This window comes from Mchenga conophoros, linkage group LG3, assembly GCF_057382185.1.
Source record: "Mchenga conophoros isolate Kocher_MC1m ecotype Shallow Benthic linkage group LG3, M_conophoros_male_GT1.1, whole genome shotgun sequence".
NCBI lineage: Eukaryota > Metazoa > Chordata > Actinopteri > Cichliformes > Cichlidae > Mchenga > Mchenga conophoros.
The window spans coordinates 37,890,970-37,903,805 of record NC_140528.1 but is presented as its reverse complement, the minus strand read 5'-3'; the positions used below and the strand labels follow the sequence as shown (position 1 = coordinate 37,903,805).

Here is a 12,836-nt window from a genome sequence, read left to right as displayed (position 1 = left end):
AGAAATGATAGGACGCATGAGAAAATGGCCTAATTATTTGCCTAGGGTGAAGAGCCTGTTAATCAAAATACTATCATCAACAGTGCCAAAGGCAGAAATAAGCTCCAGGATAACCATTACAGTGGATGCAGCAGAGTCAGCTGACTTCAAAATATCACTAGAAATCACTAGAAACTTTGAGTAAAAGACTTTTTGTGGAGTGAAGCACACATAAACCCAGAATGAAATTTGTCAAAGATGTCATGCTTTTCCATAAAAGAAATGACTTGTTTGGCCACGTTTTTAAGAAGCTTTGACAAGAAAGGGATCTTAGAGATATGCCTGTAATTTTTGAACTGTGTATTTCTGCAATACAAGGCCATTAGCAAGAAAACTGATTTTAAATAACGCTGTATGGAAAAAGTCATTTGGGCAGGTAGATAATTCCATTTTATCAAGTAAAGATGAAATGTCATAGTGTCATTGGATGAAACACATTCAGAGACTAAGAGAGTGGAGAGCCAGGAACAAAGGTATGACACTGGTAAGCTGAGTGTGTGGAGTTAGTGTTGATGAAGCTGTGTGTAAATGGATGAAATGCTGTAGTTTGTCTCTGTGTTGAGGTGGATCAGTGATCCTGCAGAGTCCTGTCCTCCCTGTGATGGAGGGAGATGACGTCACTCTGCTCTGTAAAACAAAGACCACTCCCTCCAACCTCCCAGCTGCTTTCTATAAAGATGGCTCCCTCATCAGGAAGCAGCCTACAGATCACATGACCATCCAGCATGTTTCCAGGTCTGATGAAGGCCTCTACAAGTGTGACATCAGCGGTCATGGAGCGTCTCCATCCAGCTGGATCACTGTCACAGGTGACACACTCACCTGTCTGTGTTTCTGCAGCTTTCAACATTCACAATGTGACGACAACTTAATGACTCTGTTTGCTTTATTTTAGACAAACACACCACCACACCTCCACCTACATCCACCACTACATCTACACCCACCACCACAACTGTCAGATCTTCACCCACCTCTATACATACATCCAGCACCACAACTCCACCCACCATCACACCCTCACTCACTGCCATCAAATCTCCATCAATAACTGCTCAAGGCATTACATCCACACCTCCACCTACATTCACCTCTCCTCCTGGTTCCACCTCCAACACTCTTCCTCCATCACGCTCTCATCCTCTTCTCTCTATGATGTTGGTCTCCTCTGTTGGATCATCCTGTGTTGTGGTTCTACTGGTGTTACTGGTTCCGCTGGTGAGACGATGTGTTCACAGGAAACCTGAAGGTGAGACTCAGACTTCCTGATTGTTCGTGTTTGAGATTCTTCAGTAGAATAAAGGTCACATACATTATTATTATAGTTACAACTTTCCTAAATGCAACCTGTTTTTAGATATTTAATTTATATTATTTTTAATTTTGCATCATTTCAGCAGATCAAGAAGAAGCTGGAGAAGATGACATCATCACTTATGTCATGTACAGTTACATTCAATTATCAGATCCTCAACAACAGCCAATCAGAAAAAGCAAAGGTAGTACTGTGTTTCCATCAAAAGGGTTGAGCTTGACATTTAAAATTTTAAATATAATTGCAAAACTATGTGACGTGTTTCAAATGGCTGCTGAGTTGTTAGATTTGTTTCTAAAACAACTTTTTTGCAACTTTACAATTAAGGAACACTGCAAAGTAGGGGTGAGGATGTTTCAGAAATAGGGCATTAGTAAGGAACTTTCTCTTTGATTTCTTTGTTGTAACACTAATTTATTGCTTCTTCGCAATAAATCTTATACTGTTGGAAAGTCTGTTTCTTCTCTTAAATGGCACAAGATTTGTAAGGAAAATTTGTGAGTTGAGCAGCAGAGTCAAGTATGTAGATTGTATGTGTTTGTGTTGTTCATGATGGCATGACTAGCACTCACAAGCTGATTCCACAAGTGTTCAGTGAGGTTGAGGTCAGGACTGCAGGAAGATCATTCCATCTTCTCAGAAAGTTGTCCCTGTGAAAGTTCTTGAGAAGATAATTTTTTTTGGCTTAGTGTGAAGCCAATTAAGTCACAGATTGAACAGACCGTAGACCTTTAGCTGTGTTTTCAGCCTCTCAGACATTTGAACCATTTTTAAACTTGCATGTAAAACCACAGCAGCTACTTCCTGTTGATGACCCCAGCTAGTGTGAACCAGGTTAAGGTTTAGACGTCTCACCACAAGATCTAATGCTAGCGTTCAATTCATGAGAACCCTGTTGCTTTGTGCTTTGTGGTATAGTGTGTGCATTTGTATTATTAGAATATAGCAGCCTTGTGGTCATCCACACTTGTTTTTCACAGAATGAGCCGTCAGTTATTTCTGGTCATTATGAGTTTCACAGCAGAGGTGTTAACATAGGAAAGCTGAAAAATGCTGCCGATTATAAAAATCGCTTAATCACCTAATCTTGTCAATTACTTTGCAGCTGTTGAGTAATAATATAACAGTGGTAGCTTCAGTAATTTTATATGCTTAATATTACAGAGACTGATACAACTGTGGTCTACCCAGCAGTGGACTCTGACGATGTCAGTAATGGACAAACAACCATCAGGACAAGAAAGCTCAGGTACAGCTGGGCTGTTCACCCTGTTTACCGTCATTATGCTAGGCTAAGCTAAGAAAAGTTTAAATAAAGTAATCCATGAGAACCAAAAGTGCAGGCTGCAGATTGCTCTAAACATATAATGATTTTTCTACTCTTGGGTTTGTATGATATCATCGATACCTAATATGGTCTCAATGACATATGCTCCAGCCACCTGTTATTTCAACCTTTTATTAGTGATTGGCAGCAAGGTAGAAAGCATGGTAGAAAGTTGCCTTAAAGGGAGAGGAGCTAATACAGATTGTTTTAGACAGGATGAACTAAGGGGCTCCAACAAAGCTCAGTGTAAGCTAATGAAATATTACCCTGAACTGTGAAACATGCAGAGGTACTCTAGTCAAGTCCAAGAATAAAAATAAAGAGCTGGAAATGAACACAGAACACAAATCTTCACAATCTGATTCAACAAAAATAAACTTGTACCATGAAAACACAAGTTATAGTGCATGAACTTCAACAGCGTAGTGTTACTTCAAATACAGGAAATGGTGCAACATATAATTGTGACTTTCCTTATAACCCTGCAGGTACCTCAGGCAGGCAGCTGAAGTTGACGTGCAATAGAATAACACCGACAATAGTGCAGGGTCTATTTTTGATTGAACCTGCAAGAAACAGTAGATTTTTTTTTGTTTCTCTAAAACTGCACAAAACAGTTCACCTACAAAGTAAAACCTCTGAGCTTGAGAGAAAAAAACAGAGCACTGTTTCTGTACCCAGAGAGCAAAATGTTACTAGTCTTCAGTAGGATACGGTCCATAAATGTTTCACTAGGACTTTGAGATAAATTGAAACATATTAGCAAGATGTCTGACAGTCCAGTTGACTACAAGTGAATAACTATAGAACATACATCTCTCATTACCGCTGGTTATCAGTAGACCATCCAGGTATATATTGTGCTAGATGTATCTATACTTACTCTTGCTATAGTGAGAACACACGTATGCACTCAGTATTACATCAAAAACAAACCACATCTCCCTCTGCATGAGTCTGTGAGGGTGCTGAGCAGCTCTTTCAGTCAAAGACTGAACCTCACTGACAAAGTAAAACAGGAATGAAGATCGACACAAACAGCCATCAGAAACAGCAGCATAAATGAAGTAAGACATGAAACACTGAGAAGCAAGGCTGAGAAACTACAGACGGAACACAGAGGGGACTAATGACAAACAAAAAGTAAGAACTGAAGCTGAGAGAAAGGAACACTAAACCACACTAGAAGAAATCATCTGATCAATGTGTGAGCAGTATGGACGCTCTGATTTGTATTTAAACTGGTTCCCAGTAAAGTCTGAACTGGGACTGTGTGTGATGCAGAGAGGTGGAAATTGGAGGTCTTGATTGAACTCCAAAGCTTGTAATCATGTTTCCTGTTGTTTGAACTGTGTGTGTTTGTGTTCAGACTTTAAACCAGAGCCAGACGTCGTCTACTCTTCACTGAAGTAGTCCACCAGTCCAACCACTGACATCCAGCTGCTGCTTTCTAACTGGTCCCCCCAGCACCTCAGACCAGAGGACATCCAGATGTTACAGATTTTATGTCTTTTTATCACTGAATTAGACTCTGATGATGCAGAACTACTTAATGGAAATCAGTTACTTAATTTATTGGCATGCAGATGTTTTATGTCTTCAGTAACTTACAACAAGTATCCTGTTGTTGTTCCTTCCCCTTGGAAACATTTATATTGTCTCACTCAGTAATATAAGATTAAAACACAGACTTGAGTGTTGTAGTGTCTGATAAACTACAAATTCATGAACTCAGACTGGACTTCCTTCTGAATCACATTTCCTTTTTTTTTTTTTTTTTTTTTTTGCCTGTCCCATTTGGTTCTTTAGCCATCAGAATTGTTGTCGGAAGACCAACAAGGATACCCAATGGATTTACTTTGCCAAATGGATCATCGTGGCATTGCCGTATTGGTCCATTTGGTCGATCTTTGTTTTTATTATTTATTATATTTTATTTTCAGATGTTACAGACGGGACAGACATGAGTGAGGGATAGGAAAGGGAGAAAGAAAGAGGAAGGAAAGGAGAAACAGAAGGGGAGAGGGACAGTGAGAAAGGGGGGGAGAAAAAAAAATCTCCTGGATCACCTGTTGAGAGAAGAATAGAAAACAAGCAAAAAAACAAAAAAAAACAAAGCAACATACTAAACACAACACCATCGCATTAATCTAGCTAAGTGTAAACAGCAGTAAATACTAAATATTCAATGTTGTTGTGCAGCACGCAGGACAGATGTGCATCGAAGTAGTAGCCAAGAAAGGTGTAATTTAAGTCTACGAGCAGTGAACACCCGTGTGCATACCTGTGTGGATCAGCGTGCTTGTATTCCAAAGGTTTCTCCATGTAACGATCTGCTAGGGAGTGTGGGGGGGCCACAGCCCCGTCCTCCAGGGTATGAAGCAGGTATGGAGGAGATCAAAACTCCAGACATCCAGAGGCCCCCAGAACACAAGAGACCATGGAAGACCAACAGAGGGGCAGCCGCGCCACTGTCCCAGTAAGAGCTGAGGAGAGTCCCAGATGAGGGCTCACCCAGCAGCCGCGGAGCAGAAGCCAGGGGGAGTTGCAGTGACGCGCCCGTGAGCTCCGCCGGCAGCCAGCTGTGCCTGAGTGACCGAGCCCCAGGCCGAGAGGCCGGGGGCAGCCCACCTCCGAAGTGGACCGAGCGAGCCCCAGGTTCCAGGCCCCGATAAGCGGCCGCCAAGGAGTGAGCCGGTGTGTACCTGGACGCCCACCCCCAGACACAAAGAACCACCAACGCACCGATACCTGAGGGAGTCCGCCACCGGCAGGGGAAGTGGTGGTGGGTGGAGATAGGCCTCCAAACCTTGGAGGGCCTGAGGTGTTCCCAGAGAGGTGGTGTCTGATACCCAACCTGACATATAGACACAGACATACAGGCACACACAGACACAAACATCCATTCCCCCCCTCATGCTCTCATATGCACTCACTCCACACTCAACCAACGTGGAGACAGACATAAAGAGACGCTGTACACACGATCACACTCCCCAAGCGTACTCTACAAACCGGGTCTAGGTACCCCTGCCCCTGGAGGGGGGAACTGCACCCAGACCCAGGTGGTGTTACCCTTTTCCCTGCGGTGGGGAGAGGCAGACCACCCCGACTCCGTAGCAGCAGGGAGGCCCCACACTCCAGACCGCAGTCGGACGGCCAACTCCTCCTAGCCCTCCCGCTCCAGCAGGCCGCAGAGAATGGGGGTGGGAGAAGACTCCAAACCTCCCTCCACCCGCTCATTGTAGTGTTGATGCATGTGTGTTCTAAGGTGCAATTAAAACCCAGGAGGGCATGGAGCTACCTGCCAAGGAGCAGCAGGTAAGCGCATAGTCCCTCCTGATAGCCCTCAATGTCTAAGTGTATTTAACATTGAGAGGTGGGCAACGACGCCAGGGGTGAGGTGTACACCCTGATGGTAATATGGACTCCGTGATTGTGCCCACCCCCAAGATCCTATTTGTATGTGTAATGAGAGTGTGAATAATGTGAATGTCTAAGTTGTGGGATAAAATTGAGGCAGAGGCAGCCGGAAGGGGACAGAGGGGGGGGGGGGGGGGGGTAGCCTCCTCTGCACCCTGGTGACATAACCCTACTCCAAGGCCCTGCATGTGTGGGTGGTTGTGGTGGAGCGGGAAGAGGGAGGCAGCTGGAGATGGGGAGGAAAGGAAGGGAGGGGCAGGTAACCCTTCCCTGGGGCCAGCTCCCCCGCTGACCCCAGTAGGCACTCCCACACTCCGCGACCCGCCAGGGAAAGGGGGCCCAGGCCCATCCAGACCGGGGCCCAGTGCAGCAGCGCCTCCCAGCCCCACAGAGCCCGGGACAGTTCACCCAACCCCACCACAGAGAAAACTGCACCCACCCCACCATCCACTCATCTTCCAGACTACATAAGACAGTAAACGCCCAGGCTGAGATCTTCCTCCACCTCTCCTGTATCTCCCCCTCCTGCAGAGAGAGTCCCTGAAGAGAGGAAAGCTCCTGCAGATGTGACCATCTCCCCCACCAGTTGAAGAGCCCCCCAGGTGGCTCGACGCACCGGCGGCACCCTGCTCCAGGGCTGCACCCACCCACCCACAACCCCGGCAACACACCAACCAGGACCCAAGCCCCCGAGACCCGGCCCGGGCCCCAGCTCAGAGACGGAGCGCCCCCAGAACCTCACGCCCATCTCGGACCCACCCAGGGGCAGCCAGGCTACCAGGTCAGTAACCCACGTCCGTCAGCACAGACCCTCCCCTAGCCCCGCTGCACGCAGCCGCGAGGAAACAGTCACCTGAGAGCCAACAGAGCCCCCAACCGGACATGACCGCTACCCCGGGTTGAGCCCCCCAAGGAAGATGCCTCCGGGGAACCCCCCGACACCCTAAGCCTGTCCCTACCCCCACACCAATCACAACAGTGAAGGCGGGACCAAACTATGACCCCCCCACCCCCACTAGGTGATGGAGCTGATAAAAGGAGCCCAGAGCAATTGATCTGATGTGGTGGCAGAGGCTGTATCAAGACTAATGTAATCTAATAGATAATTTCTATATTGGTTAGAATTAAGATTATTTTTATTTTTCCAGTTCATGAGGACTGTTTTCTTGGCTATGCATAGGGCAGTGAAAATCATATGGGCTATATTCTTTTCTGAAGTGACATTATCTAAGCTGCCCAACAAACACACTAAGGGGGAAGTTGGAATGTTACATTTCAGATACTTTGATAAATCTTCACATATCTCGCGCCAAAACGTCTGCACTGGTGGACAGAACCAAAGAGCGTGGATGTAATTGTCTGGTGTATTGCCTTGACAGTGTGAGCAGTTGTTGGAAGATGTAAAGCCCATCTTGAACATCCGATGACCTGTATAGTGCACTCTATGTAGTATTTTGTATTGTATTAATTGCAGACTGGGATTTTTAATTAATTTAAAGGTTTTTAAGCAAATCTGAGACCAGAAGTTTTGGTCTAAGCTGACTGATAAATCTGCTTCCCACTTTGCAATAGGAAGGGATATTGATTCATCTAATTTAGAAAGTGTTCTGTATATTTTAGATAATAATTTGGGGGATTTAAGAGTAAGAAAATGTGCCACACTTAGTGGTGTTTGTAATTCAACTTGACTGAGGTAAAATTTCTTTTTTACTATGGATTTAATTTGTTGATATTCTAAAAATCTTGTCTTGTTGATCCCATATTGTGCAACTAGTCTGTCAAATGGAATAAATTCTGTTCCCTCTAATATATGTTCTAAGTATTTAATTCCTTTACAACTCCATTCTGGGAAATTAATCATATTATTGTTTTGTAATATGTCAGGGTTATTCCAGATAGGTGTACGTTTGCAAGGGATTAATGAAGACTCCGTTATTTTTAGAAACTCCCACCATGCTGTCAGAGAAAAGCTGATGTTGATACGTTTAAAGCATTCATGTCTTTTGATGTTTGAGCTAATAAATGGTAGGTCTGAAATCTCTAGATCCTTGCATAGTGCCTGTTCAACATCTAGCCAGGGCTCAACTAAGAAGGTATGTTTTGACCATTCTGAGATGAACTGAAGCCTGTTGGCTAAGAAGTATTGGTAAAAATTAGGCAGATCTAATCCTCCTCTATCCTTGGTTCTTTGTAGCGTTTTTAAGCTGATACGCGGGGGTTTATCTTTCCAAAGGAATTTGGAAATATATGAATCCAGAGATCTGAACCAATCTTGTGATGGTTTGTTAGGGATCATCAAAAATAAGTAATTTATTTTTGGCAAGATCATCATTTTTATAGTGGCGACCCTTCCCATGAGTGATATGGGTAAAGATTTCCATCTAGTCAGATCGCCTTCTACTTTCTTTAGAAGTGGGATGTGGTTTAATTTAGTTAAGTCTGAAAGCTTAGGAGAGACATTAATACCTAAATATTTAATATTTGAATGAATCACATTTCCTGAATGAGCACAGAGCTCAGTCCTGTTAAACTTTCAATGAAGCTTAAAGCCTCTCTGAGGTCAAAGTCATCATAGGTCAAAGGTCAAAGTCATCATCCAGTTCTCTAATTTGGAGAAGCAGAACTGTTTTGGGTAAAACAGTTCCACAGCTCATGGTCACAGGTTGGGTTGGGCAACCAGTTTTGCTTTGCCTCTTTTGTTCTAATGCAACATAAAATGATACAGACAGAGTATAACTGAGGTTTATGTCTGTGAAGGTTCTCAGTCATCCAGGTCATCGTAGTCAAAGGAGCTTGCAAAGAAAAGCGTCTGGACTTCTTTAAGTTACTTGAAGACGTTTCACCTCTCATCCGAGAAGCTTCTTCAGTTCTAAGGTCAAATGGTGGAGAGTCCCAGATATAAACCTAGTGGGAGTAACCACCCACAGAGGGACAAAAGGACCCCCTGATGATCCTCTAATCGCCTGAGCCAAGGTGTGAAACTGGGTGTGGGCCCCAATCAGCCAGAGTTTCGGGTGAGTTCATTGTGAAACCTGGCCCCACCTTATCATGCGAATTCCTGAGGTCAGATGGCCCAGGATGTGAGTGGGCATTAAGGCGTCTGGGAAGGGATCTCAAAACTGGATTATAGATGGCAGAGAGTTGGTGTCGTAAACCCCCGGCTCTGTTCAAAGATGGTTGCTCACAGTGGACATAGATGGCTTCTTTCACCCCTCTTTCAAACCATCTGTCCTCTCTGTGCAAAATGTGAACATTGGCATCCTCGAAAGAGTGACCTTTATCCTTAAGATGCAGATGGACTGCTGAGTCTTGTCCTGTGGAGGTGGCTCTTCTGTGTTGTGCCATGCGCTTGTGAAGTGGCTGTTTGGTCTCTCCGATGTAGAGGTATGGGCATTCCTCGCTGCACTGTACAGCATACACCACATTGTTAAGTCTGTGTTTTGGCGTTTTGTCTTTCGGGTGAACCAGTTTTTGTCTGAGCGTGTTACTGGGTCTGAAAATTGGAGAAAACCCTCCTGAGTTTTTCTGATACACCGGCTACATAGGGGATGACAATGTTGTTGCGTCTGTCCTTCTTATCCTCCCTCGCTGGTGTCTGGTCTTCTTTTCTGTGCCTCTTTGCTGACTTTAAGAACGCCCATTTAGGATAGCCGCACATTTTGAGTGCTTCCTTTACATGTGTGTGTTCCTTCTTTTTTCCTTCAGGCTTAGAGGGAACATGTTCTGCCCGGTGGTGTAGGGTCCTAATTACTCCAAGTTTGTGCTCCAGAGGGTGATGGGAGTCAAAGAGGAGGTACTGGTCCGTGTGTTGTGGGCTTCCGGTAAACTGGGTCCACATATCTGTACCAGTGGCTGGGTACAGATATGTGGACGACACCTGGGTCAAAATCAAGACACAAGAAGTGGAATCCTTCAGTGCGCACATTAACGCTGTGGATAAAAACATCAAGTTCACCAGGGAAGACACAAAGGACAACTGTTTGCCTTTCCTGGACTGCGCTGTGCACATTGAAGAGAACAGCAACCTCAACATTGAAGTTTACCGGAAGCCCACACACACGGACCAGTACCTCCTCCTTCTAAACAGAAACAAACACTTCCTCTCTGCTGAACTGCAGACACTGTATTTATTGAAGAGGCACAGCATCACTTTAGTGAGTCCTGCTCACCTTATGACCAAAGAATCAATCCAGATGATCACAAAAATGGAATCAAATATCTATGATGATGTATTATTGGAGGCTGAGATGAGTTATCAGACATTATTGATCTTTTGGAAAAAAATCACAAAAATCTTCAAATACGTTCTCCTCCTCCAAAAGCAGTTTTTATTTTATTTTTCTTCTCTCTAAAAAAAACTGTGTGTGTAAGAAAGGTTTCCTGTGTGAGGTAAACTATGTAAAAATCCAACAGGTGGCAGCAGAGGAGCTTCAGTTTGACCAAGGTAGGATGTCATTAAAGAAGATGCTGGGGGAAAAAAGTGGTGGGGTTAATGTACCAGTGTGAGGGGGAAGGTTGCTTTCAACTCAGAGGTGTGAAACTGAGATTTTTTCTAAGCCCATTTAAAAAGGAAAACAAAAAAAAGCTATTACAATCATCTAAGATGGATGACACAAACACACGTGTCAGTTGTGACAATTTAAATGATTTACCTAAAGCAGTGATGCCCTGTAATTACTCTTTTTTTATTAATATTCATTGCCATAATTTGTGACACACAGGGGAAAAAAAAGGCTTGAACAAAAGCTTTGTCTAATCTCCATGTGCCAGCTTCAATTATCTTCTTAGCTTTATATATAATATATACAGGGAGTGCAGAATTATTAGGCAAATGAGTATTTTGTCCACATCATCCTCTTCGTGCATGTTGTCTTACTCCAAGCTGTATAGGCTCCAAAGCCTACTACCAATTAAGCATATTAGGTGATGTGCATCTCTGTAATGAGAAGGGGTGTGGTCTAATGACATCAACACCCTATATCAGGTGTGCATAATTATTAGGCAACGTCCTTTCCTTTGGCAAAATGGGTCAAAAGAAGGACTTGACAGGCTCAGAAAAGTCAAAAATAGTGAGATATCTTGCAGAGGGATGCAGCAGTCTCAAAATTGCAAAGCTTCTGCAGCGTGATCATCGAACAATCAAGTGTTTCATTCAAAATAGTCAACAGGGTCGCAAGAAGCGTGTGGAAAAACCAAGGCGCAAAATAACTGCCCATGAACCGAGTAAAGTCAAGCGTGCAGCTGCCAAGATGCCACTTGCCACCAGTTTGGCCATATTGCAGAGCTGCAACATCACTGGAGTGCCCAAAAGCACAAGGTGTGCAATACTCAGAGACATGGCCAAGGTAAGAAAGGCTGAAAGATGACCACCACTGAACAAGACACGCAAGCTGAAACGTCAAGACTGGGCCAAGAAATATCTCAAGACTGGTTTTTCTAAGGTTTTATGGACTGATGAAATGAGAGTGAGTCTTGATGGGCCAGATGGATGGGCCCGTGGCTGGATTGGTAAAGGGCAGAGAGCTCCAGTCCGACTCAGACGCCAGAAAGGTGGAGGTGGATTACTGGTTTGGGCTGGTATCATCAGAGATGAGCTTGTGGGGCCTTTTCGGGTTGAGGATGGAGTCAAGCTCAACTCCCAGTCCTACTGCCAGTTTCTGGAAGACACCTTCTTCAAGCAGTGGCACAGGAAGAAGTCTGCATCCTTCAAGAAAAACATGATTTTCATGCAGGACAATGCTCCATCACACGCGTCCAAGTACTCCACAGCGTGGCTGGCAAGAAAGGGTATAAAAGAAGAAAAACTAATGACATGGCCTCCTTGTTCACCTGATCTGAACCCCATTGAGAACCTGTGGTCCATCATCAAATGTGAGATTTACAAGGAGGGAAAACAGTACACCTCTCTGAACAGTGTCTGGGAGGTTGTGGTTGCTGCTGCACGCAATGTTGATGGTGAACAGATCAAAACACTGACAGAATCCATGGATGGCAGGCTTTTGAGTGTCCTTGCAAAGAAAGGTGGCTATATTGGTCGCTGATTTGTTTTTGTTTTGTTTTTGAATGTCAGATATGTATATTTGTGAATGTGGAGATGTTATATTGGTGTCACTGGTAAAAAAAAATAATTGAAATGGGTATATATTTGTTTTTTGTTAAGTTGCCTAATAATTGTGCACAGTAATAGTCACCTGCACACACAGATATCCCCCTAAAATAGCTAAAACTAAAAACAAACTAAAAACTACTTCCAAAAACATTCAGCTTTGATATTAATGAGTTTTTTGGGTTCATTGAGAACATGGTTGTTGTTCAATAATAAAATTATTCCTCAAAAATACAACTTGCCTAATAATTCTGCACTGATGACTTAAAAATAATATAAAATAATTTCCAAATCCAAATTGGTGAACAATAAATGAATGACAATAAAGCTTTTATCCAGTGTATTAATCAGTCATATCCAACCAAATGACTGTTATTAAATATGTTTCTGCCATAAATCCAGATTGTTCCTCATTAATTTAATCTAATTTAATATATAATTTAATATACGTCAGTCCTAATGTTAACCTAATGCAGAACCATTTCTGCGTTTCCATAGGAGGACTCCGGTCCAGCCCACCATCTCTATCTCTCTCTCTAACTCATAAATGTGGCGTCACAGACCTGCTCTCTCACTCAGGGACTTTCAGCTTTATCTGAACCTCAGAGTTCATCTCATATAGTCTC

At 43.7% G+C, this 12,836-nt stretch overlaps 2 protein-coding genes across 2 annotated transcripts in view; both read left to right on the top strand.

Annotated features, from left to right (window-relative positions):
• The window catches only part of LOC146578510 (hemicentin-2-like), an 871,231-nt gene that overhangs the window by 689,062 nt on the left and 169,333 nt on the right, over window positions 1-12,836 (top strand). The window lies entirely within an intron of this gene.
• On the top strand, window positions 621-3,206 carry LOC146578517 (uncharacterized). The gene is made up of 5 exons (XM_085250152.1): window positions 621-848; window positions 935-1,288; window positions 1,437-1,538; window positions 2,519-2,603; window positions 3,170-3,206. The coding sequence occupies exons 1-5, from the start codon at window positions 641-643 to the stop codon at window positions 3,204-3,206; spliced, it is 786 nt and encodes a 261-aa protein (XP_085106278.1). The 5' UTR covers window positions 621-640.

Excerpts from the sequence above, each read along its gene's own strand:
- LOC146578517 (XM_085250152.1), top strand. The coding sequence starts at position 641 with ATGGAGGGAGATGACGTCACTCTGCTCTGTAAAACAAAGACCACTCCC. Across the intron at positions 849-934 it reads CAGCTGGATCACTGTCACAG|ACAAACACACCACCACACCT; the intron begins GTGACACACTCA and ends GCTTTATTTTAG. Across the intron at positions 2,604-3,169 it reads ATCAGGACAAGAAAGCTCAG|GTACCTCAGGCAGGCAGCTG; the intron begins GTACAGCTGGGC and ends ATAACCCTGCAG.